Below are 27,470 nucleotides of genomic sequence, written 5' to 3' on the forward strand. Positions count from 1 at the left end.
GTATTGGGGGACACAAAACTGCACATGGTATTGTAGATGTGGTCTAATAAGTGGTGAGTATTGTGGGATGGTCACATCCCTTGACTGACTCTTCATACAGGCCAGCATCCTGTTGACCTTTTTTGCTGCCAGGCCTCTACTGTCTCACATTCAGTTTGCTGTTTGCCTTCAAACCCTGTCCCTTTTCAGCAGAGCTGCTCCCCAGCCAGTAAGGCTCCAGCCTGCATTTTTGCAGGTCATTCTTTCCTCCTTGGTGTGGGACTTCTCATTTGTCCCTGTTGAGTTTTCTGTCAAAGCTCCTTCTGGCCCAGTCCTCCAGCCTGTCCGGATGGCAATGCAGTCCTCAAGCATATTGACCGGTCCTCCCCACAGTTTGATGTCTTCTGCAACGCTTATAAGCAAGCACTACATAGCCTTTGCCAGATTGTTGGATAGACCTCTGCAATACTCCACTTGTTACCAGCTTCCAGGCAGTTTATGACCCATTAACCATTTAAATGGTAACAAGGTGGGTTTGGCTGAAGACAGGGACTATGATTCCTCTGTAATGACTCTACATGCTATAACATTTTAAAACATCATAAAGAAGGAGTGAGTGATAGCATCTTGCACTTTGGCACAAAGTTTAGTGTACTGTTAACACTCATTGCCTCTCTAGTAAGTCGATGAAAGCATTAATGATCAATAAATCACTTTCTGGAGATATTTCAGCACCAGCAAGGAAGACAGGAAAATGTCTGCAGTGAGCAAAATGCCCCCCCCTTCCAGTCTCTGGCCAGTGAATGATGCTAATAAGCCTGCATGTAAAGATTTGTACAAAATCATCAGGCTTCATAAAACCCAACTTTATGAGTCATATCTAATAGCCACTGAAAGAAAATCGTCTGAAGTAAAGGAGCTCATGACCTAACACTCTAGACTATCTAACTCTCGGGTTTTTTTCTGTGAAGTGTATTGGTCCTTCATCAGCCAAAGACTCAGAAACAACAACATAAAGAAACAAATAGTTCAAATGTCTGGAGGATGGATCTGTTACACTGAAGGCCATATAACATTCCCCAATCATCTACAGAATTCAGTTACCTTAAGTGTAGCTCCAGCTGTGAGTAGAGGAAGTGAACAAATGCCCTTCTTGCCACAATTTCTGCATGGCAGTCGTTGACCGCAAGCCCTTGGTCGTTAATGTATTCCCCATTTATACATTTGGTACCCGATGACAGCACAATAACCTGAGCTTGCCTGATGTCCAAACCTGTAGGAAGAAAAACAAAAGGGTTGTGAAGTTGCCGGGGGTGAGTACGATATCATAATTGTTAAAGATCTCACAGCCCGCGCTTTGATGTGGCAGCCCAGACAGCCCTAATGGGATGCTTGTAAAGGTGATGATATGGCCTTTGGAATATGCAGGAATCTCACATCTCTGTGTTATTAGAATAATAAGAGCTCAATTTCAGTCTTGCTGCTAATTCCAAGATAAAAGCTTGCCACGAAGTTTACTTGTTAAATCAATAGCTACATCATAAGAGAGCACATGCTGTAGGGAGGTAATAAAGATCTCCTGCAGTGCTGATAAATGGCCAGGTTTTTATGAGCTGTTGAAGGCATTTTCTGGTGGGAACACACACTCCCTGTAATGTTAGGTTTCATTGCTGTTGCACTATAAGTACTAAATAAAATGCAAGTAACACTGCTGGAGCTGCTCTTTAAAAATTTCAGAGAACAAACAGATCTGACTTTCAGCCCAGTTTCCTTTTCATTTCTCCAAGAGTAGCTACATCGGTGCCTTTTCCACTGTGGTCCCAGGGACGGATCATTCATCACAGAGACCAGCTGTGTTCCCCCATTGCCTCTCCAGATAATGGTGGTGGCAATTGAAAGACATGCCTTTCTTGGTCCAGATAGAAACTTTCTAGGATTAAATCCTGATTTCTTTGCAGTCAGTGGCAAAATGCCTACAGACTTCAACAGGACCTGGGTTTTGCTCTAAAATGTAGCTCATTCAGCCCTCTGGACACTTTTAAAAGAGAGTGAGGAATGAACTGAGCCCAAACTGAAATAATCTATTGAACACCACATTTTAGGTTGTATCTCTGCGAATACCAAAGAACAGAGGAGCAGCTCTTGGGAAAATGGACTTTTCTGGCTGATGGGTGCTTCCTCTAGATGTGACAAGGTAGCCTAAGGGTGTTGGACTGCATTTGACAGCTGTGCACGACTGTGTGTAGGCAAACACATGTACACTATAGCAAGTCAGACTGCTGGGGCTGGCATGGTTGTGCCCACGTAGTGTCCCCTGAGGCGCCCTCTGTGTCCTGACTAACCTCTGGCTGCTGGTCCAGGGAAGTGGGGGTGTCCAGGAGGTTCTCTGCCCTCCCCACACATCTCCGATGGAAATCCATAAAGTGACTTAGTGGAAATCGATGCCTGTGTTTAAGCAACTGAATCAAGCCCTCAAAGTCTGATGAGTTAATGACGAAGACAGGCCTGAGGCTGCAAGTACCCATAGAAGGAATGGAAACAACCTCACCACAGGCCATGGTGATGCTGTTTCTATAATGTTACTTTAGCTGTAGAAAAGCTTTAGGAATTATTTTATAGAATTAGCAATATTATTTTTTTTCTTAGGATGAAGCCTACTGAGTGGCAGAATCCCCCCCCAAAATTGCAGAGATTTTTTGGGTTGGAAGCACCACATTTAGGGCCATGTTGTCTCATAAGATCCATTGGGGTGATATGAGAAAACAGTTGAATGGAGAAGAAAACTATATTTTAAGCATAAAGGGTTAGTGCTGCCAGTGATGTCCCAGTTAGTAAATAGGACCAATAATACTTCATAATCTCCACTTAGCACTGGTACTAGTGGTGGATGATGTGCTATAGCACTGTTGCCATGCTTAATGTACACAATAGCAAATTACACCAAAACTATTTCATGCCTATATCAATATGATAGCTACATCGCTAATCCAAAAATTTTAGTCGCATTGTGGCATGGCAGCATTGTGACATTTGTAGGAGAGGTATAAGTATCGTGAAAAATCCAGTTAATCACATCTGACTCCCTGGTTGTGAGAGTCTCATACAAAAGTTGTTAAAGGTACTAGTGACAAAGTACACATCATTGCATGCCTGTGCTGGAAGTTTAATCTCTGTTTCTATAAATGTGGCCCTAAAAAAATGTTTGGGAGTATTTATTAAACAACAACAACAACAAAAAAAGAAGAGCTGGCAATCTAGAAAACTCGAGAAGAGGATGGGAGCACATGGGAGAATGCAGTGGAGAAATGCAATTACAAGTGTTTGTGTTTATTCCAGTTTTATTACTAGATAAAAAGTTGAGGTGGAAAAATGGCTCCTTCCCTACAAAGAAAGGTGTTTATACACTATACATTGGAATTGCTTTGATGCCACTTTGCTTTAGGGTCACTGCCTCCATGAGAAAAATAACAGGTATGCTTTAGGATCACTGCCTCCATGAGAAAAATAACAGGTATCTTGGATCAGACATGTGTCCATCTAGTTAACTGTCTTTCACATAGACTAGCACCAAACATTTCATGAGACACTGCCTGCCAACAGAGGTGTCTGAGTCCCACTCAGCATCTCAAAAAGTAGTGTATACTTTTCTGAACAGTATACAGTATTTTCCTTGGTTGGAAGGTCCACGATAAGAACCAGCTATTTTTTGGTTCTATTTTATTTATTTAACAACGTAGAGAGAGTCTTATTTTCCTCAGTACAACAGAAGTACACCAGGAGGCGATTCCCTTGTTCAGAAACCCATGAGCCTCTCTGCCTGCACCTGAGGACCTTCATCAATACTCCTTCTCAGGGCAGTGAGAGCGACTGCTTCCTTCTCCTTACATTAGCATACCCCTAATGTGCCCCCCCATCTCCCCCGTGCCTCGCAGTCAAAGCACCAGGCTCTGCAAACCCAGAGCAAACCATCTGGGGAAGCCATCCCGCTCTCCTGCTCTCCAGGAGCTATACCGTACTCACCCCTCCCAATCAGTCCAGTGTATGGTGTGCTGCCTTTTATTATTTCAAATATTTTATCCATAAATAAGCATAACTCTTTCTTTTTTCTAGCATGAGTGTAAGATGATGAATGCACCCGGGATTTTCTGTGAGGCCTGGATTTATTCACAAATGAAACACAAAAGCACCCAACACCTATTGACGCAGCAACGATATGAATCCTTCTGATGTTGTTTGCTATCACGATCTTCACTCACGCAGTAACGGCAAGTGCACTTGGGGTGTTCATTTTTGGGTGAATTAACTCCATATGTTGGCTTTCAGTGACACGGGGCCCCAGCAGGTAGTCACGTGTGGACACAGCCTGGGGTGTCTGCCAGTCCTGGCAAGGTGCACGTGTTTGCAGAACATCACTTAGCTGCTGCCTGGGGCTGGAGGCAACCGTTTCCAAGAATTTGCAGAACCAGTCTGAGTGTTAAACATTAAAAATCTCCATGTATTTTCCATTTGCAATGACAGAAAATAATCCATGTTCCTCCACGCTCAGAAATACCCAAGAGTTATGTCTCACTACTATGGCAGTCAGAAACACAGGTGTACATGACTTATGCATTAGCTTTGAAATATTTACACCTCACTGGGGAGCCAAATGGGGAAAGTGATCTGTGACCAGTGTAGCACCATTCAATGCCGCATGTAAGGGCACCCAGCATGATGAGAAACACTTCCAACGACCTGACAGTTGCCTGATGTGTTCAGGAGCACATATACTAACAGATTGTCCTCTTGCATGCCTTGTTTTGTACATACATAGAGTTGGAGGTTTATCCCCTGTGAAATGCTTGGTATTATTTCCAGTGAACATAGGAGGAATTTGCCTCTGAGAACGACACGATGCCTAGGTGATGAAGGCAAATTTTAACATTGACTGATCACACTGGCGTTTTAGGCATCGTTTCCAACTCTTGAGGTTAGATACTTGGTGCAGTGATTCAGAATTAATAGGCACTTCTGTACATTTGTCTATTTTGCATAAAAAACAGTCATTACTAACTCTTGTTATTAACGTTTACTTCCTATTTTATTTTGCCTGCAGAATACTTCAAATTTCTCAAGTGATTTCTATTTATGAGTATCAAGCTACCTCCTAAGCATTGATTAATTTAACCTCAGACAGGTGGCAGATCTAGACCGAGCACATCATCATGTTGTGCCTCGGAAAGCTATAGCGTTGGGTGTGGCAAAATCCTAAACTAGCACTACCCTGGTGCCACCAGCCATATGGCACCTTCCCTGCCTCGGTTTGCACAGCAGGGTACGATCCTACATGACGATTGCTCTTGGCAAGACCCACGTTCTTATGGAGAGGAGCCAATCTCAGATGGAAGACCCAGGGATCTAACTCTGTTCAGGTCATTTGACAAACAAGAAGAAATGGGCTACATTATTATGACCTCAAATCCTGACCTGCCAATTGTCAGACTTCATGAGGCATTTCTTTCCCTCGCCACCTTCTGCGAAGTAATGTTTGAGAAGACATTAGGTTAAAAGTAACTAGCGAACGATTTATAACAGGCACCTGCATTAGGTTTCTATTATTTGCCTAAAGACTCCTAATAGTTTTCAATTTGAAAAGGAAATGGAGCAGGGGAAAGGAAACTGGGGAGCTGTGTCAGCATACTGGCTGGGTCCTGGCTAACGTCGTGTTGACGGGAACAGCCGGGAGAGTGGGAAAGGAATTCACCACATTTTATTTTCAAAAATTCTGTCAGTTAACTAGTTGCATTATAGAACAAAAATAAATGACAAACTGTCTTTGATCATACATTCAGTCTAATGATCTGGTGATGTAATGAGTCCTTCTGGTGCTCTGCTGGAAGCCTGAGCTCCCCTCAGGGTCCATAGGCAGGGTCTCCTCTCACAGCCAGGCAGGAGGGACCTCGACCCCGCTAACGTTCATTTTTGTGTGTCAGTGACAGTCCAGATTTTCACGTCAGAGCTGAGCCATTGAAAAGAAAATGGCGTTTATTATAAGCCATTTTCAGTTTGCTGATATCAGGCATGGGATTCATGTCAGCTATTCTGGACAACTAGAGTTTAGATGTCTGTAGCTGAGCTAATTGCTGTAGACCCTCTTTATAGTCAACGGAGAGGAACTTTCCTGGGAGGTGATTCATCTGGCCTGTTTTAGATATTTGCTTTCGGATAGTCTGCATTACACCTAGGTTTCTCTTCATGAACTCTGAAGACCTGTAGACTGCCAGCAGAGGTACAGCTTTCTGTGGACAGCTGCTTGTGGGCAGATTTCTCTCATTGTAAGAAATCAAATACCACGTGCAAATCAAAACTCCCCACATCATAAGATGGCAAGCAGAGCAAATCTAGTGCCTTTAAAATCTGTTTTTTTCTGATGTTTATACTTTTTGAGGTAATTTTTTCAGTTTTTCCCCCCACACAATTAAGGATAATTGTTTGTATTAATGTTAATATATTCATGGATGGTCACATTGCCTTGAGCTGGGCTATTACACACATAAAGCAAACAATGCTGTCTTCCCTACATGATCTCCCAAAACATCAGTCTTGCAGCCACAGAGCTTGCAATAGAAATGATTCAGAAAGATGCTGACAGAAGAGACAGTAAGCAAGAAAAAATATGAAAGTTTGCTCAGCAAATAAGTTGGATACAGAGAACTGGCTGACATCTTACGGACTACAGTTATGAGCTGTGCTTTTAAGTCAGTCGTGGCCATAAACGCATACTGTCTACACCCATCTGCGTCGAGACACAGCTCTACCAAAAAAACCAGAGGGTTTTGGCTAGTCTAATCAATGTTTCTACTGACTTTAATAGAGTTACTCTCACTTCTTGTGTGCTATGATCATTAAGACCTTCCATAATACAGAATTTGTAGCCCTGCATATTTATGTGTTGGAAAAGGAAAATCAAAATCACTAGGTAATTGCAAGAGGTGTTGACTGTTACGTGCAATCAGAAAACTGCTTTTGCTGACACGAAATCTGAACCACACTGGTTGTATATGGGAGAAGTTCTGTGAAATTCAGTAAGCTTAATTCATATTGAGCAGGATGGAGTTTGCAAATGCTAATGCCAGCGTACAACTGGGATCACACTTTGGCTTCTCAGCAGCTGGCATGACACGTAGAGAAACACCAGTCAGTGTGCAAGCGTCTATTTCGCTGCATGTATTAGACCCTGCTAGCAGTAATGAAATCTATCTTCTTTTTCAACATGACACCATGATGACAACTCACTGCTTGGAATATATGCATTTTAAATTAGAAAAAATAATCAGAAAAATCAGGTTTGATTAATTAAAAGAAAACCCACCTCTTTTATTGGGTTGGAGACAACTGACACAAAATCCTATGCAGTAAAAAGGAAAGCCAGAAATAATGATAGTGTAACATCAGCCCTTGTGAATAATTCATGGGGTACAATTTCATGTTATTTTAAATGGTGCTGCTTCTTTCTCTGATAAGCAATAATTTTATGCTCTTTCTTTACCTTTTTTAACAAATCAGTCAAAAGGATTGTCTATTGTTATCTGCAAAAAGTGTATTTGGAATAATTTTCAAGGCAGTTAATAGAGCTCTGATCACAGAGGAGTGTTGATTTTTTTTTTGATTTTTTTTTTTACCTTCTACTCATAGCCAAATAAGTTCAGGTTTCCATTTCAGGTTTGTTTAGGGAAGGAAAATTTCTTGATGTTACATAGCACTGACAAGTCCTGCATTATTTTCTGTTATCTTCTTTCCCGGCAGCTCTACCACATCCTTAGGAGGGTTTTAATTTTGTAATAAGAAACAATCAAGACATGAAGCAGTGATGCTGGAAAAGCTGCCTGCGGGGACACGCCGTGGCCACAGTCCTGCACCCCACTGCCCCCAGGCAGGTCCTGGAGCTGGTACAGAGCCCTGCAGGGGACCGTGCCACCAGCCTGCGGGCTGTGCTCACCGCCCAGGCTGCGGGCAACATCCCACACAAAATACTTCTGCAAAAGAGGCAAAGAGCTCTTCTCCCCCTCTCCTCCCTGAAAAAAGAAAAGCAGGAAAAGGACACATTTCTCCGAAAAGGAGTTGAAACAGTTGTCTCTGTTTGTTAACGCTTGCACAGGGGTAGGTTTATGGTTAGAAGTGAGGGATGTGTTTAGCCAGGTCAATCAGTCTGGGCTCTCCCCATTTGCCCCGTAACTTGGTGATGCATCTACAACCCTCGTCTTTTCTGAGGTTTGAAGAGGAGTGAAATGAAAATGCATGTGGGAGGAGGGAGCTGAGGGTGTGTGGCAAAGCATACCCTGCCCTTCAGCTTCAGTGTAGAATATGCGCTCCTGTCACAGGTAGCTCTGCTGTCCCCAGCTTCCCAGCATGGACAACAAAAACACACTCCCAACTCCCCAAAAAATCAGTATGTAGCCATAAGACAAGAAGTGTGGAGGGCAGGCATGATTAACAGTACGCATATAGCTATTAACAGCAAGCATTCATCTGCCAGCCATAAAGACTGTGCTGTAGCTGAGTCCCCCCCCGCCATGACCCGCCCAATTTCTGCTGTACCAGAGGTGGTGATTGTGATCATTTTAGTGACAAATGGGAGTCTGGGACTTGAGTGAGCACCCTGGCTGTATCCCATAGCTCACAGCTGGGTGTCCCGAGGAGCAGCCCTGAGGTGGATGGGAGCAGCCGATTTGAAGAAGTGGCTGAAGAAAAAAACAGGAAGGAAGAAGCATGTTAAGGACTTACGAATTGTAATAGCAGAAGTCAGAAAGACAAATACACAGCTACCACGTATTAGGAATAAAGAAATTGCTAACAGTGAGGTTAAAGCTATTCAGCAGTATAAATGGAATGTGGACTTTGAAATGCTGGAGTTGCACAGGGATTTCTTTTCCTGACGTCGAACTGTGGGTTATGTGAAAGTGAATATATTGTATTTCTGTGGGAAGAGAGGGTGTAGAAGGAGCCTCTGAGAGCTTTGTATTTTCTTCCTTTATTAATGTGTTGGGTAATCCTGCATCTGACTGCGCTGCCTAGGGAAGGCTATTCTCTGCAGTGCTCTTCATCTTCATCAGTGAACAAGCAGGGGCAGAGGAGCAGTCCCCTCTAGCCTGACCTCTGATCCCTCTGTGCAGGGTATTGTCTGAGAGTGGCTGTGCCTCTCCTTTCACAGCCAGGCACAGGAAACTTCCCCCAATACCACGGGGTGTTTCTTTGTGAACAGATTCCAAATTCAGTTCCTCCGGAAGAAAAATCCCTTTCCGACACAAGCCAGTTTTGAACTGCTCGATCACACCATTGGATGCCTGAAAAAAACCTCTTGCACTAATCCATTTTGCAAGATGTTTCTATGCAGGTCTTTCCAGTAAGTCTCGTTCACAGGAAGAATTTCCTAGCCCAGAAAAGAATGGAAGTTGCCAAAGTGGAGGTGAATCAGGTGGTGAGAATTATCAACAATGAGATCCATTAGACTAGAATGGTCTCCCACAGCAGTGTTGCAAGCCCCATTGCTAATTGGTTCATTTAAATCTAGACCAGAAAAAGCACTTGGGAATGCACCATGGGGAACAATCTTGCGCTTGCAGGGAAATGGACTGGATGACTTAGTGGTCTCTCCCAGTTCTAATTTCTACGGTCCATTTCTCCCCTCCCCTTAGCAGACGGAAAGGACGAAATCCCATCAGGTTTTCTTCTGAGGAGTGTGGATGGAGATGGTGCTGTGCTTGCAAGCACCAGTGCCCTTTCCCTTCCCTTCTCTTCCTCAATGTGGGCTTTGGAAATCTGGAGGAGCAGATGGGATGGTCAGCCCAGGCTCCTGCATGCTTTATTCCCATACTAAAATCCACAAGGATTTTTTTTTTTTTTTTACCTAAATTCATAGTGGCAGAATCAATGTTATCTGAGGGTCCTTTCTTTTCGTGTGAGTTGGAACATTGCTTTCCTCCTCAGGAAAAGAGCTCTGCTGGAGCTTACAGATAATTACTAATTTTAAAACAGGACTGAGTTGCACTTTTGCTGCAGGTCCTGAGTGCATATGTCCGTTCTTCTCTTATAAATGCCACGCCACTGATATCCGAGCATTAAGTAAATTGACAGTCTTCTTTGCTAGATCCTTAATTGCAGTGAGAAAGGATGAAATCCTGAATGCGGATTTTGGCAGATAAGTACAGGAGGAACTTACTTTTTTTTTTTTCTTAAGCGTACTTGCATTTCTCTTCCTGTGTGTTTTACTAGGTCAGTAAAGTAAAAGCAATATTTGATGTCACTAAGCCTTTATTCACCCAAGAAACTTCAGTTTTTAGGATGAGATGCACTGTTCGTGTTGAGACTGGGACAGTTTCCAGTTTGGCTTATCACAGAGCAGAATGAAAGTCTGAACCTTCCAGCTCCTTGCTTCACACACTTAGCGATGGAAACAGAAGTGCCTATTTTTCATTTACATGTTTCATGTTAATTATTATATCCATCCTTGTGGCCAATGCAACTATATGTGACACAAAGCCAGGGCCTCGCCTGCATCCAGGTTTTGAGAGGTGTCAGTTATTATTTCAATCAGAAATATTCTTTAAACAGCAAGAACCTAAGTCCAGAGACAGTAAATGGCCTGGGATAAAAGGCTCAGCATCTGAGAAGAGCTGGCTGTTCTGGAATGAAGACCAGAACAGCCAGTGGGCACAGTGGGGAAGAAGACGTTTGCCACTGGAGCTGCCCAGAAAGCACCAGTGAGAACTGCTGGAGACACCTACAGCTTGTGCAGCAGGTGGAAAATGGGGACTCAATTCCCTTTCCAGGCTGGGTCATTCTCCCGTGGGAGTGCCTGAAACTGCTGAGATGGAGGGGTGTTTTCCCCTGTTCTTGCTGATCCTGTGCTCCCAAGCAGCTCAGAGGATGGAGTTTGGTTAGCCAATAGCAGCAGTGAGGGGCTGTGTGATGGGCTGGTTGCGGTGCTCACCTCCAAAAGTGAAGCCCTGGTTCTGTACTTTCTCCCAGCTGGTGTATGCAATTTATCTAATTTCTGTTTAGTGTAAAATATATAATTAGGCCTGGACAGTTGACCTTGAACCTGTTTTTCCCCACTCTGTGCAAGTACAGCAGGCTACAGGGCTGTGTCCCATCTCATATTTTCTGTTTCTAAGTAATGTATCTTGCACTATTTTCTGTTCCTTGGCAATGATTTAACAAAATGAGATGAAGAAACACCCAACACTGCTCTTATAGAGGGAGTGCTTGCAGTGGAATGCTTAAGCCTGTATTTTAAAAGAAGTGATGAACCTGGTGGAGCTGCAGTTTCAACTGCAAAACCTCAGATGTCCTTTCAGCAGAAATTTGGAAACCTAAATGTGTTGGGCCGCAGGGATCCTAGTCTGCCTGTTATAGGTCCACATTACAAAATCCAGGAATAGAGTTGCAGCTGTGGAAAAGAGATGCTCTTATGGAGTTCAAAATTATTTAGAGAGAATACAAAGATTATTGGTTTAAAAACAGATTTCTGAGAAAGAGTGACATACATGGTTTATAACTACATATCTATTTACCTATTTTAAAATATTTTGAGAAAACCTGTCATCTGGTGGTGATGTATCAACCTGGGCACACGTAAGAAATGGATAATGTTTCCTGGAATGTCAAATGATTTTCTGCCACATCCTTAAGAGCATCAGGCAACAGAATGTGAAGAGACCTCATGAGATTTTCAAAAGCATGTCAGCAATTGAGCACCCAATTTTCATCTTGGGAATCCAAGTCTCATCGAAACCCTGGGTTTCACTGGGACCAGGCTTTTAGCATCCATCTAACTATGCAAATAGGACCCAAGAGCCTAAATTACTCCTGTAACTCTGTTCTTGAAGGGATTTCCCCTAGGCACTAACCTGTAAATTATTCACAGTTCCTCTAAGTGGTTTGGCTACTTGAATCCCACCTGAGATGGAGCAGACTGACACTCTACATAGGGCCTGAATTTTCTACTGTATTTTACTACTTTACAACTTTCCTATTTAAACTAACGATCAGAAATCAATTGGCCATCAATATTCCTGACTGTACTTAGGCGTCAGGCTTTATGAGCCTTAATATGACTGTAAAGATCCATGGAGACGTATTGTCAACTTTGCTTTTTTCTGTTATGCCACTTAGCAATGATTAAGATCCGTTCCATGAGATATGGATGATAATTTATCATCTTTTATCACAGCATGAAATTGCTATTTAGGGCTCTTTTGTCCAGTTCATCTTTATTTCATACAAGATAACTGAGAAGACCTCCTAGTTTGCTCTTAACATCAAAATGATTGTCAGCCTAAAAAAAAAAGATAGAAGAAGAGAGAAAATTGAAGTGAGAAATCAACTCATAACCTTTTTCTATGAATGCCACGCTCCTGTGAAAAGGACTGAACTTTTTTAATGCTTCATTTTTAACAGAAAGCATGACAAAAAGTTCCTATCAGTATTTAAACTGCTAAGATTTGTCAAACACAAATGGGAAAATAGTGTTTAAATAGCAGCCTCATTTTGTCTGTAATGATTATGGGAGGGTTTGTTTTTTTTTTTTTTTTTTCAAAAAGGACCTCTGCAATAATAGCTCATGTCTGCACTGAGTGACAGTAATTCTTTACTGTGTCCAGTGATTTCAGGTAGAGCACAAATGTATGCCTGTATTGGCTCAGAGCTGGCAAAGGCAAACTCTGTGGTGTAAATAAACACTGTGAATGCTGCCTGGCTATAGATTGCAGCACTTAGTGTGCAGCTCAAACCACTGCCTCCCACCTCGTGCTGCCCTGGGCTGGGGCCAGGCTCTCTCCTCAATGACCCATGCACTGGTAAAGCCACCTGCCCTGCCTGGTGACCCGTGGTGGGACCATGCTCTTCATCAAGCCTTGCAAGAGTTGCTTCTTGCCAGTAGTTCCTCAGCCTCCTGTGATCCGCTAATCTGTGACTCCGTGCATCAGGGATGGAGGTACGTGACAGTACTGTGGGTTTGCATTTGTTGACATGTGTTAGAAAATATTAGCTTTCTTGCCCTTGATTTTGTCCAACTGTATCGACTGGCCTAATAATAATAACAAAAATTATTTCTCCCTGCAGACTTCTCAATAAAAAGGTACATTGGGTCAAAATAAGATGTCCAAATTGCACCTGAGAGACAGAGTCACATAGGAAGGGCGTGAGCTGGTAGGTTACCTGAACCTGTGACATCAAGAAACTTTATGTCCACCTACTGTTGTACACCCTGAAATGAAATATTGGGTGACTCTGGCCAACAGCCAAACACTCACCCAGCCTCTCGCTCACTCCCCTCTCCTGTGGGACTGGGAGAAAATATGCCCTTCATCAGCTGGGGACAGCTGTCCTGCCTGTGTCCCCTCCCAGCCTCTTATCTACCACCAACCTACTTGCTGGGGATGGAGACTGGAGCGAGCAAGAAAGTCTTGACTCTTTGCAAGTACTGTCCAGCAATAGCCAAAACATTGGTGTTATCAACCATGTTTTAGCCACAAATGCAAAACACTATGAGGAAAGTTAACTCCATCCATCATACATATGCCTGGATATGCATGTTCTGAGGTGATGGTTTGTGTTTGACATGATGTTATCCAGACTGTCTTTTCCACATGTGAAATGATGTTCTCAATTCTCCATATGTGAACCCATCATATCTTCAGAGAAGTCAGGAGAACTACTGTGGATAATCAGTATGCAATAAAACTTAGGTCCTCGTATTAATACTATGCTACAATAAAAAGTACACTTATTGTTCTACTTAAAGATATTCTGTGGGAATATGGCTTGCTGTACATGGAAAATTTGAATGCAATGTCTTACTTGTTAAACAATTTTTCCTAGACTCAATTGAACAATTTTTTGATAGAACAATCTTCTCTGAATGTGTTTCAATAAAATTAGAATGTGTTAGAGGACTGGCAGATTTCAAATATATTATAACTGGAGTATTGTTAAATAATTTACTTCAACCATTCCATCTTTTGAAATGTTTAGTTCAAGATCTGTTAGTTTTTGAATTATTATTATATTCAATTATTATATTACATCAGCTAACATCACATCAGCTGGTATCCAGTGTGATAATTTGCTCCTACCTAGGCAGATTTTTTCAAGATTATCCTGATGTCTACTAATCAAATGTTTTGAAAACTTGCTTTCAGAAAAATGCATTGAGATTTTAACTTTCCATCACAATTCAGAGCAAAGCATATCTAAATACATTGGACTGCCTGTTTTTCTGACTGGCAATTTATTACTGCAGAACATTCACAGTCAGTCAATAACATCATTTTCTACATTTTTTTCTTTTTCCTACTTCGGAATTTGCCCTGGGTGCTACAGCATAAGTCAATTACAGTGCCCAAATGTAAGTCTCTTTGGTTTCCCTGGGAAACCGAAATGGCAGAAAAAATGTCAGAGTTCAAGAAAAGAAAACCAATCTAACACACTTCTGTTTCATCTGTAGAGATTTTGTATTATCTTAACAGCAGTTATCACAGAATCACATTGTGCTTTTTACCAGCTTTGTCTGAAAACTGTACGAGCACAGATAAATCTGTTTCTAGTCGGGATGACATTGAAATGAAAGCAAAAACAAATTAGTTTTTGTCTGCTATGGTTGTGTATTGTACCAAATGCAATAAGACATTACCAGATTGTTTTTGTTGATGTCATTAGTAAATTGTTTGCAGAGATGTAGGGGTTTTTCTGCCAAATTATGTGTTAAAAACACAGGAAACTGGTACGTATTTGAGTGTTTAATGTGGAAAACTTCTCTGTGCCATCTTTGAACAGAGCATGTCAAGATCCTTGCTACCTCTGTGAATGATGGTGGGGAACAGACCACAAATCTACAACTTTAGTACAGAAAATAATGACACAAATGGCAAATGATTCGTCTTGCCGTGGTTGGCAGGCATTCTTGTGCTGGAACGTATTCAAATCTTCCTGGAAAATGTACCAATATAAGGCTGTTTCTAGCTTAGCGTCTTCTGTGAATCACTTCATATCTGTGACTTTCTTTTCTAGGCTCCACAAAACCAGTGAGATATTGACAAATTGGATGGCTGACAGATTGAAGGAATTCATAAAAGGGAATTCAAAATTAAAAAAGAAGCCCTGAGGGAAACGGTTTGTGAACATAAGTAAAATTATACTTTGTCTTAATGCTGACTAAGAAGAAATATGAAATACAAATGTGTAAAATCTCACTAAGGGCATAGGACTCATATAAAATGCCAGGGCAAGGACACTTTCATCCCTTCTCCTTCCCCAAAGAAGAGGCACAGAGAGCCCCAGCTGCCCAGCAGGACTAGCAGGGGTCTGGATGTGTCCCTCCCCTCCCCTAGCACCGCACGCACTCAGCAGCTGTGATGTTGGAAGTTATGACTCCTTTGGGTCACTTTCCTTCCCATACAGTGTGGGGTTTTACACTGTCCTTCATATGACTGTGTATTGGGTTTGTGTGGCAAGGTTTTGGTGGCATGGGGTCTGCAGGGGTGGCTTCTGTCAAAAGCCGCTAGAAGCTTCCCCCATGTCCAACAGAGCCAATGCCAGCCACCTCCAAGACGGACCCGCCGCTGACCAAGTCTGGGCCCATCAGCAATAGTGGTAGTGCCTCTGGGACAACGTATTTAAAAAGGGGAAAAAAACTGCTGTGCAGCAGTAGCCAAAGAGAGGAGGGAGAATACGTGAGAGAAACAACTCTGCAGACACCAAGGTCAGTGAAGAAGGAGCAGGAGGAGGTGCTCCAGGTGCCAGAAGAGAGATTCCCCTGCGGCCTGTGGTGAAGGCCATGGTGAGGCAGGCTGTCCCCTGCAGCCCATGGAGATCCCCAGTGGAGCAGATATACACCTGCAGCCTGTGGAGGACCTCACACTGGAGCAGGTGGATGCCCAAAGAAGGCTGTGACCCCATGGGAAGCCCGTGCTGGAGCAGGCTCCTGGAAGGACCTGTGGCTCCATGAAGAGAGTAGTCCACGCTGGAGCAGGTTTGCTGGCAGGACATGTGACCCTGTGGAGAACCCATGCTGGAGCAGTCTGTTCCTGAAGGACTGTACCCTGTGGAAAGGACCCACGCTGGAGTAGTTTGTGAAGAACTGCAGCCTGTGGGAAGGACTCACATTGGAGAAGTTTGTGGAGGACTGTCTCCTGTGGGATGGACCCCACACTCTGGAGCAGAGGAAGAGTGTGAGGAGGAAGGACTGGCAGAGACAACACATAATGAACTGACCACAACCCCCATTCCCCATCCCCCTGTGCTGCTCAGGGAGAGGAGGTAGAAAAGCCCAGAGTGAAGTTGAGCCTGGGAAGAAGGGAGAGGTGGGGGGAAGGTGTTTTAAGATTTGGTTTTACTTCTCATTTTCCTACTCTGATTTGATTGATAATAAATTAAATTAATTTCCCTGAGTTAAGTCTGTTTTGCTCATGATAGTAATTGGTGAATGATCGCCACCTGTCCTTATCTTGACCCTTGAGCCTTTCATTATCTTTTCTCTCCCCTGTGCAGCTGAAGAGGGGAGTGACAGAGTGGCTTTGGGCACCTGACGTCCAGCCAGGGTAAAACCACCACAGACTGCTTCTTTGGTCACATAGCAATGTGGCTTCATTGACTCCATCGTGCTTTTTAAAGCAGGTCTACACCTGGGCTAAAGGATGCAAGGACTGTACCTTGGCAAGGTAGGAATGGGATGGAATTCTTACAGGGAAAATACACACTGAGCAGAAGAAAACTGAACAGGGACCTAAGCTGGGTACAGTCTCCCCTTGAAAAGTGGTTAAAGCAACAGTTCTTGGCTCCTGTAACTTAGCTTCTTTAAAAAGGCATATTTAAACATTCTTCCTTGTGATCCTGCTTGCAAAGAGCTCCTCTAAATAAACTATAGAACTTTGTTTAAATCTGATGAGTGCCACAGTCAAGAAATCCAACTATGGCAAGGCAGCTGCTATGCCGGGTCTGTTGTGCATCTTTCACACTCTCCCTTTTATTTTTCTTGGTACTAAATATGTCTCCTGTGTTCTACAGGATTTACACACCACTTTTTTTGTTTGTACAACATTGTGTCTTTGCAGTACTTAAACAATTGAAGTCTCACCCATTATTCCAGATCCTAAAGTAGTATAAAAAAATAACAAAACAAAGCAGATATTAAGCAAAATAATGACAAATTTAGCTGAGGAACAGTTCAGTTCCAACCAGAGGTGGAAAATACTTTTAAGTCAACTTCTCTACTTCTAATTTCAGGAGAGGCTTTCTCACTCTTTTCACATCAGAAAGGAGAATAAGTCACTCTGCACAGAACTCTTAGCTGTATTTAGTTTCCGTGGTTGGAAAAGATCCAGCAGATAATCCCATCTTCATCCTGCTGCCTCGCAATATTCACAAGTGTCCCTATTGAATCTAGCTAATGTAATTATTGAAAGGAAGGGGTAAGACAAGCCTGGATGCCTTACACATGCCTTTCCCCTCTGAGCTTATCCTCTCATTTCTAAACTCAATCCACTGCTCCACGTGTCTGAGTGAGAATGAAGTTTATGGCAGCATCTCCACTGCTGACATCCTCATAAATACTGAGGTGCCCCAACTGAGATGTGCTCACAAAAAAGAAAGACTGTCTACACAGCAGTTTCATCAAAGGGCTAAAGACTTCTGTACGGTATGTGTCCATCAGTTAAGTCTTAATGGAGCATATATAAAATTTTGGCCCTGCTGATAAGGATAAGTATTTCCCACAGTTAGAGCAGAGCAGAATTAAAACTATGCATGGTCTGGGTTTTGTTTCTTTTGACTGGAAAGGAAATGGGCTGAGATTTGCTCTTATCGTCTGCCTAAACCAAGGTTTGTGGTAGCCTTGTACAAGAACTTAGTGTTTCAAGATCTAAAAAAGAAATTAATAAATAATACAGCTTTTTATTGATAACTAAAACTACCCCATCTATTAGGAAATGCAAAATCAGGCAGGTCTGTATTTAGTCCTGTAAACAAAGCAATGTAGGGACATATTTATGAATAAATCTTTACCTCTGTTGCCGACATTTTTTGTGTGAAGTTCCTTGAAGTGTAAATATTTAATGCTTCTTTTCTCTGCATTACTATTTATTTTTCTGTGTGGGAGTAAAGGCATCCTTCAATACTGTGGACCAGGTAAATAATGTATTACTTAGTCATGAAAAATGCCAAAGGAAAATAAATGAGAGCATATCTTACCTTTGGTCATCACAATGCTTGCAAGAGTTTTGTGGCGTGCATGCATGGAAGTGAAATTGTCTGTCAGCTCCCGGAACTTCTGTGCAACCATTTGGTATATGGAGTCGGCAAAATCCTGAAAGACACAGTCAGAAAGAATTTTTTCACTTTCTTTGATTGAGGCATTTGGGCATTTCTGCAGATTAGTCACCTGCTGTCAACTGCTGAGAGGTCCCTTTTAGAATTAGACACCACCTACTCGAGCAAAGATAAAAGGAATACCTCTCTGTCGACTACCCACATGACCCTCAGAAATGGCCAAATTAACTGAATTAAAGCTAGAGACCTGTATTGACTAGGACTAGTGGTAAAGGGAGAAGATTTCCAGGCTGACTTTTTTCAGCCTCTTACACCTTGGTCCAGAATCAGTTCACAGGAAATTTGTTGGTCCTTACAGCATTTTATTGTTGTGACCTGAAGAGGCGCGTGTCCCACCAAACCACTGAGTTCCATGAGCCCACTGAAAATTTCCAGTAGCCCACTGAAGCCCGAGAGCTGAGCTGAGGCCTGGGTTATAGGTAAAGAACACCTATTTCTGCATTCAAGGTGAGTTTTTAATAACTCACAGCTGCTGAGGTAAAATGATCAGCTCAGGAATCTGGGCTATATTTAATGCTGTCAGAGGAGTACCATGGTCTGTCTTGGTTCCACCTCGACAGACATTGGAAGGAAGGGAAGGGGAACCCCTGCTTAGACATCCTACCAAAGATGTTGCTTGCATGAGTTCACTGGTGTGCAGTATTGCTGTAGGACTGGTCTGCCAGGTCTCCTCTTGAGCACGGCAGCTTTGTTGAAAGGTCAAATGTGCCCATGGCTGTGTGGTCAGAACCCTCAGGTCTGAGTCAGTCCAGTCACCAGGGAGAACCTTGGGAAGCCGGTTACTGAAGCCAAGCAGGGTAAAAGGTCTAAAAGTGAATTCTGCAGACTGCGTATGGATGAATGTGTACCTAAACCAGCTCTGGTGCTCCTGAGAACGCCACTATTTGGCCCGTTTCCCTGCTGCAAAGTTTAGTATCTTTTCATTTACTTAATCTCTGCACTTTGTTTGGCACAGAGCCTTTCAAGCATACATTAGAGATAAGTCAGAGAAATGCTGTTTGTGAGCATGACTTGTTCTTAAAGTGCTTTGCAAGTCTGAACATATAAAAGTAAGATCCAAAGGATTTATTTTTTTTTATTCAAGCCATATGATTTCCTGTGGGAAGCCAAGCTGTAGCTACAAATCCTCCTGGGAGCAGTTCCTAGGGGCTGGATCTTACTCTGGGGTGCTGACAGGAGATGTCCTGGCATCCAGCAACCTGATTAGCTCCAGATGATCACGCCTTTGTTAGGAAAAGTGGCTCAACCAAGCAACAATTCCAGTTTTTCTACTGGTGCTGGGCTCATCTACCCGGGGGAGGTCCTGGTAAAACAGGTTCCCTTGAATTCACCTGGTTTCTTTAAGTGGGTTCACGGCACACGTGGGGGAGAGGCTGAGTCTGATATTCAGCCTCCCTCACTCTGAAAGACCCAGAGCCATGCAGAAGTAAGGAAATGTATTTAAGAAGATCATATCCATTCTTTTTTTTACCAAAACTGTTAATGTCGATGAAAACACGTTGGCGAAAACACAGTATTTTAAATTGGGAGAACATACAGCTATTTTTCAGAGGAAAGCAGATTCTAATTCACAAATATTATCAGTAACACTACTGCCACTGAGAGCCTCTGCGGGCTGTACACCATATGTTTCTACAGTTTGTTGCAGAAAGTCAGCTTAATTTTTAAACATTATTATAGCAAATGTAAAAAATCCAGTTAAATAAAACATAGCAACAAATAGGCAACACCCTTTTCATAAAACCCGGAATATTTTTTTTCTCATGGACAGTCCTTGCAAGTGATTCCAATCTGCTCAAATAGAATTTCTTTGACATAATAATTTTTCTTTGTTTTGCTAAATGCAGCTTTCCAAGGTATTGCTCTGGGAACAAACCATTTGCCCCAAAAGACAGTTTAATATAACACAGAATAAAATATGCTGGTTTGTTGCAAAAGAAGGGAAGAGGCACATAAACCCTTTCTGGGAGATGCATGCAAAATTCTACACTAGAATTAGATGAAAACTAAGAAAACTAAGAAAAATTATCAAGAACAGTTTGACAGTTCCTAAATGGAATTTCACTTTGACTGCGTTTATACCTCTTCTAATCTAATTGTCCACAACCACCATGTGAGCAAAGTATTGCTCATACAGAGCTTCTGAAGGATGAATTTTGGGTCAATTCTCATTTGTCAAGCATCAAGGCACCCTTGTGATATAAATGCAATTATAGTCACTTTACAGATGAATGAGTGAAGGCACTAAAAGGGTGAGGGACTGGTCCAGGGGAATAGCACGGAGCTCGGCACAGCCAGGTGTTCTGATTTCCTGATGCTCTGGCTAAGTGCTCAGTGCTGGAACACTGCCTGTCTTTCATAATATGAAAGTTTGCTCCTAAACTTGTTTTCCCTACTGAAGAGTGACTTCATCCATAACGGAAAACTAAAGTGTATTTGCAGGACTGATATAACTGGGTCCCATATGGTGGACTGAAAATCTGATCAGCTTTATTTAGACTAGAAATAAAGAAAAAAAAAAGAGTATCTCAATAAAACTATCTGCACCATCATTTAAAAAAAGAATCAAATCATAAATTTCATCTCCTGCAGTATTGCAGTCCAATCCATGCCTGCATTTCTACAGTACCCTCCAAATCTGCATCCCAGGGCATTTTGCGCTCATTAAGAGTTAATTAGCTTAGAGGCACATACAATTCCTACAAGAATCGTTTTAAAAATGCTAAATAGAACAAATAACTTTTAACTTTGGATTTAGAAATCCCCACAGTCAGAGCTTTCTTTACTTCATTTGGCAGTAGGTTCCAAAGCCAGAGAGCAAAGAGACTCACTAAAGGCAAAATAACGACATGACTTCAGATAACATTTGGGGATGATAAGGAATTCGGCATTTGCTGATCTCAAGGAGTGACCTGGGACATTAAAGAACAGCAAATCCATTAAATGTGAAGCCTCTTAGCTAAAATAAGTCAGGCGAATATTTTTCAGCTTGAATCTGTTGCCTAAAAGGATGCCAGTGAAATTAATAGAAGCAAAGGAATGACAGACATGAATACATGCAGGATGCAGGAAAAATGACCAGAAACAGTGTCTAATCAGAGAGGTCATTTATAGGCTTCACATTGCCCCGAGTTTTCAAATGGATATTTCAAAGTACAATGGAAAAGCGGAAAAGGAGCAGTATATTTCTGCAGATGGAATAAAATAAAAAGTCAATAGATGCACGGCTCAGCCCTGTAAGGGATTTGATACCCTGAGGATTGATGCATGTAATGCAGTGTAATTGTAGGGCATTGAATAATCCATCCCTGAACACTTGGCCCAGTGGCAGAGCTGGGTCTGGGGTTAGATTTCTGACGTATACCCATAAGTTACAAGAGGCGTAGAGTGCTGCCTCCCTCTCTAACACATGCCAGAGCTGCTGTTTGGGCTGATCCATTCATGTGCACTGAAATCACTGACAACATTTCTGCCTATACAGAGTCTTTAGACTTGATTTCGATGCTTTTACAAAGACAAAACTGGTTACAAATACATCTAATGCATACAGGGCAGATATGGTGGAGATGAGTTGGTACATCTACCCCTGCTTAGTTTTGAACCATAGATTTCATTCCAGAGGTTTTCTTGCTTCACTATTAAACAATAATCCTTGGCTATTAAAAGATACGTATTCAGATGATTATTCTTGATGGGTTATAAACCAGAAAAGTCCTACTACTGATGGTTATTGTGAGCCTTGTTGAACTTTTGGGATACAGGCTAGACTGTGTTGTCTGCCACCAGAAATAATTTAAAACCCATACACAATAGAAACCATTCTTTTATTATTCTCTATTATCAAAAGAATTAATCTCAGAGAAAAGCTGTGTTTGGTGATGCCACAGTTCCTAATGCCAGATATGAGTGAAAATAAAAGTCTCCATCTGGAGTAAATACAAGAGCCAAATACATCTTGGCAGCTTCTAAACAACTATCAGGTCCGTAGTAGAAAAAGGGAAAATTTCAGAAGATGGGGGAAAGAAAAAGAATATAAACATTCCTTGTGAAAGAGAAATTCTGTGGAATTAATTGAGGTGCATGCAATTGCACTGATCATCCAAGGGCAGAGAACTAGCAGTTTGGGGCAAGGGGACAGGAGAGAAGGAAATAAAAAAATATGGACAGTCAGAATTCTGAAAATTTTTACCAAGGCACACAAGAGAATAAATGCTTAAATACTGTTTGAGTGCTGGACCTTGGAGGGACTTATGCTTAGGGCTTTAATCCCCTTGGAAAACTGGGGTCTGATGCAAAATGCCATGAAGCCAGTGGAAGTATGCCTGAACCAAAGATGTTCCAGATAAGACTCAACTGGCAAGGCTGAGAGTTCAAGCATACCCACGCCCTGGCCAGGCAGGGCCACCTTGGCCATGCCGGGCAACCTTGGCCATGCCGGTTTTGACTGCGTGTTGAGAGGAAAAACCACAACTGTCTAGAAGAACTGACCTTCCAGGTGATGAGTTTCTTCCACATCCCCTGCTTTGGTTCCCCTGATACCAAACCTTAGCTTTCACAGGTCCTCACTTAGACTTTTCTGTACAAACATTTGTCTCAGAGAAAATTTCTTTGAGATCAAAACTTTGCTCAGTCTTACTAATACAGCTAGTGATATGAGTAAGGTAAATAAGACTGCTACACCCACACCAAGGGGCAAATCTGCTCTTGGTTGCACTCACAGAATCACAGAATGATAGCGGTTTGAAGGGACCTCTGGAGATCATCTAGTCCAACCCCCCCGCCAGAGCAGGGTCACCTACAGCAGGTTGCACAGGACAGCGTCCAGGCGGGTTTGGAATGTCTCCAGAGTGGGAGACTCCACAACCTCTCTGGGCAGCCTGTTCCAGTGCTCCACTACCCTCAAAGTAAAGAAGTTCCTCCTCATGTTTAGATGGAACTTCCTATGTTCAAGTTTGTGCCCATTACCTCTTGTCCTATCACTGGGCACCACTGAAAAAAGACAGGTCCCATCCCCCTGGCATCCTCCCTTTAAGTATTTATAAGCATTGAAAAAATTCCCCCTCACTCTTCTTTTCTCCAGACTAAAAAGATCCAAGTGCCTCAGCCTTTCCTCATAAAAAAGATGTTCCTGTCCCCTAATCATTTTCATAGCCCTTTGCTGGACCCTCTCCAGCAGTTCCCTGTCCTTGAACTGGGGAGCCCAGAACTGGACACAGTATTCCAGATGCAGCCTCACCAGGGCAGACTAGAGGGGGAGGATAACCTCCCTTGTCCTGCTGGCCACACTCTTCTTGATGTACCCCGGGATGCCATTGTCCTTCTTGGCCACAGGGGCACATTGCTGGCTCTTGTTGTCTACCAGGACTCCCAGGTCCCTTTCCACAGAGCTGCTTTCCAGCAGGTCAGCCCCTAACCTGTACTGATGCATGGAGTTACTACTGCTCCCCAGGTGCACTACCCTACACTTGCCTTTGTTGAATTTCATAAGGTTTCTCTCTGCCCAGCTCTCCAGCCTGTCCAGGTCACACTGTATGGTGGCATAGCCTTCTGGCGTGTCAGCCACCCCTCCCTGTTTTGTGTCATCAGCAAACTTGCTGAGGGTACCCTCTATCCCTTCATCCAGGTCATTGATGAGCATATTGAACAGGACTGGACCCAGTACTGACCCCTGGGGAACACCACTCGTTACTGACCTCCAATTAGACTCTGCACCACTAACCACAACCCTCTGAGCCACTGCTCAATCCACCTCACTGTCCATTCATCTAACCCACACTTCCTAAGCTTGCCTGTGAGGATGATGTGGGAGACCGTGTCAAAAGCCTTGCCGAAGTCAAGGTAGAAAACATCCACTGCCCTCCCCTCATCCACCCATCCAGTCACTTCATCATAGAAGGCTATCAGATTAGTCAGACATGACTTCCCCTTGGTGAATCCATGTTGACTACTTCCAATAACCTTTTCTTCCAGATGCTTTGAGATGACGCCCAGAATAAGCTGTTTCATCATCTTTCCAGGGATGCAGGTGAGGTTGACTGGCCTGTAGTTTCCTGGGTCATCCTTCTTGCCCTTTTTGAAGACTGGAATGACATTGGCTTTCCTCCAGTCCTCAGGCACCTCACCTGTTCTCTAGGACCTTTCAAAGATGATGGAGAGTGGCCCAGAAATGACTTCTGCCAGCTCCCTCAGCACTTGGGGGTGCATCCCATCAGGACCCATGGACTTGTGGATATCCAGTCTACTTAACTGATCTCTAACTTGATCCTCTTCAACCATGGGAAAGTCTTCCTTCCTCCAGACCTCTGTTACCTGCAAAGTCTGGGACTCCTGAAGGCCAGCCTGAGCAGTAAAGACTGAAGCAAAGAAGGTATTCAGCAACTCCGCCTTCTCTGCATCATCTGTCACCACAGCACCTGTCTTGTTTAACAGTGGACCCACATTTTCCCTAGTTTTCCTTTTACCTCTGATGTACTCAAAGAAACCCTTCCCGTTGACCTTGACATGCCCTGCCAGATTTAATTCCAAGGAGGCCTTGGCTTTCCTCATTTCATCCCTGCATACTCTGACAGCGTTCTTATGCTCTTCCCAAGTGGTCAGTCCCTTCTTCCACGTACTGTAAACTACCTTTTTCCACTTGAGTATTTTCAGAAGATCCCTGGTCAACCATGCAGGTCTCTTGGTTCCGTGGCCTGATTTCTTGCTCCTAGGGATCCTGAGCTTGGAGGAAGTGATACTTAAATATCAATCAGCTCTCTTGAATCCCTCTACCCTCTAGAGCGCTCACCCGTGGGTTTTCTACTAGCAGTTTCATGACAAGATCAAAGTCAGCCCTCCTGAAGTCCAAGGCTGCAATCCTACTTGTTGTTTTATGCATACTACACTTAATCCTGAACTCTGTCTTCTCATGATCATTACAGCCAAGGCTACCCCTAACCTTAATGTCCTTTGCCAGTCCCTCTGTTTTTGTTAGTACTAGGTCCAGTAGTACACCTCTCCTTATGGGCTCCTCTAGCACCTGAGTCAAAAAGTTATCATCAATAAACTGGAGGAACCTCCGGGACTGTACATGCCCAGCTGTGTGGCCTTCCCAGCAGATATCAGGGTGATTGAAGTCCCCCATGAGAACCAAGGCCTGTGACTGTGAGGCAATTCTCAGCTGTTTGTAGAAGGCTTCATCAATTTCCCCATCCTGAGCACGTGGACTGTAATAAACACCCACAACAGTGTCTCTCATGTTACCCTGCCCCTTGATCCTTACTCGCAAGCTCTCAACTCACTCTTCATCTGCCCCCAGGGAGAGCTCAGTACATTCCACTTGCTCTCTCACATAAAGAGTGACTCCACCAACTCACCTTACTGGCCTATCTTTCCTAAAAAGAACATAGCCATCCATGACAGTGTTCCAGTCATGTGAGCTATCCCACCACGTCTCAGTAACTGCAATGAGATCATGGCCCTGAGACTGCACACAGATCTCTAATTCTTCTTGTTTGTTCCCTATGCCACGTGCATTGGTGTGTAGGCATTTCAGAGAGGCAGTTGAGCATGTAGTTTTTGCCCTAGAGGGGTGGTAGGCCTCCTGATTCTCAAAAATACTATTATGCTGCTCCACAAGTGCTGAGCTACTACACCCGGACACCTGTCTAGTGAGCCCAGTTACATCCCTGTCCCCCTTTGAACCTACTTTAAAGCTCTCTCAATGAGCCGTGCTAACTCTTGTCCTAGAACCCTTTTCCCCCTGTGAGACAGGCTTTTCCCATGTGTTACCAGCAGACCTGGTGTCCTGTAAATCAAGCCATGGTCAAAGAACCCAAAGTCCTGCTGGTAGTATCAGGCTCAGAGTCCAGGCATTGACCTGCTGGCTCTTCCTGTTTACCCCCACATCATTCCCCGCAACTGGAGGGATAGAGAAGAACAAAACTTGTGCTGCCGATCCCTTGACCAGTTGTCCCAAGGCTCTGAAATCTCTCGTCATTGCCCTTGGACTTCTGCTCTGAAATCTCTCTTCATTGCCCTTGGACTTCTTCTCACTACTTCATCACTGCCTACCTGAAAGACCAAAAGAGGATAATAATCTGAGGGCTGTACCAGGGAAGGAACTCAAGCATGAACATTCCCTAAATGCCTACTGTCACTGGTGGGAGCAACAGATACTCGTTCAGGTGCCTGGCAGAAGAAATAAAACATAAAGCAAAAATGTTCACTGTGAAAAAGGACTGTGAGATCCCCCAGTACTTAGAGAGCTATATTTTAACATATACAAGGAGGCTGGGAAAATGAAAAATAGATGTCATTACTATTAAAACTGCACTGTGTTGTCTGAAGTATTCATCTGTCCTTGATTACCATATCAAATTACTTGTGTTATTCACAAAGGAAAATCAAACTTTAGATCATACCATTACAGAACCAAAAACTTTTAGTCATTTCTCAGCACTGATGTTTCAAATGGTATAAATAATTAAATGTGTTCAAGTTTGCAATGGGAGTCTTCAGGGTAAAACTGACATTCAACAGGAGTAGTAAGGATATTAAAATCAATAGATTATAAAGGAGAAAGCCTTTAGTAAACATTTTCTATTGAAACCCTGTCTTAGGGTTTATAGGGTTGAAATATCAAAAAGGTTAGATTTGCATATGGATGGGAAGAAATATTCTGCTATACAGATATCACCAAGAGTTCTGTTTCTCCTGTCTCCCAAGTACTTTATTTTCCAGAAAATTACTGACATTTGGGGGGTAAACGTTGAACACAATGAACGGGGACTGGGCTGAATTGAGTTCACAACTCCCTTCACAGATAAAAGGAGATGCACACCTGGTTCTTTTTACCGGTCGAGGGAGAAACATGGACTCGTTGACAGTGGGAGTTTGTATTTTTACCTGCGGAGCACTCTCACTGTCTAAATGGGAGCGGAGGAAAACATAGCACAGAGAATATCAATCCTGAAGCGCTGCTCCTGGTCAGGGTGTGTAGCAAATTGCTACACAACACACTTTTTCCCAGGCTTGTAAATAAGTGTGCTGTAGCTAGTTGGAGATTCATCGCTAAGTGATTGTACCCTTGAGCCAATGAATTAGTCAGGCTCTTCCCAGGTACTACATCATCTTCAAGATGCAGCATGGAG

At 43.0% G+C, this 27,470-nt stretch overlaps 1 protein-coding gene across 1 annotated transcript in view; it reads right to left on the minus strand.

Moving 5' to 3' along the window:
- The window catches only part of ADARB2 (adenosine deaminase, RNA-specific, B2 (non-functional)), a 116,013-nt gene that overhangs the window by 43,294 nt on the left and 45,249 nt on the right, over positions 1–27,470 (minus strand). The window contains exons 3-4 of the mRNA XM_009895085.1: positions 18,205–18,319; positions 1,084–1,252 (exon numbers count right to left, since the gene is read on the minus strand). Coding sequence (XP_009893387.1) covers positions 1,084–1,252; positions 18,205–18,319 — 284 coding nt within the window. The remainder of the gene's footprint in view (positions 1–1,083; positions 1,253–18,204; positions 18,320–27,470) is intronic.

The sequence above is a fragment of the Charadrius vociferus genome, unplaced genomic scaffold, assembly GCF_000708025.1.
Source record: "Charadrius vociferus isolate BGI_N301 unplaced genomic scaffold, ASM70802v2 scaffold61, whole genome shotgun sequence".
Classification (NCBI taxonomy): domain Eukaryota; kingdom Metazoa; phylum Chordata; class Aves; order Charadriiformes; family Charadriidae; genus Charadrius; species Charadrius vociferus.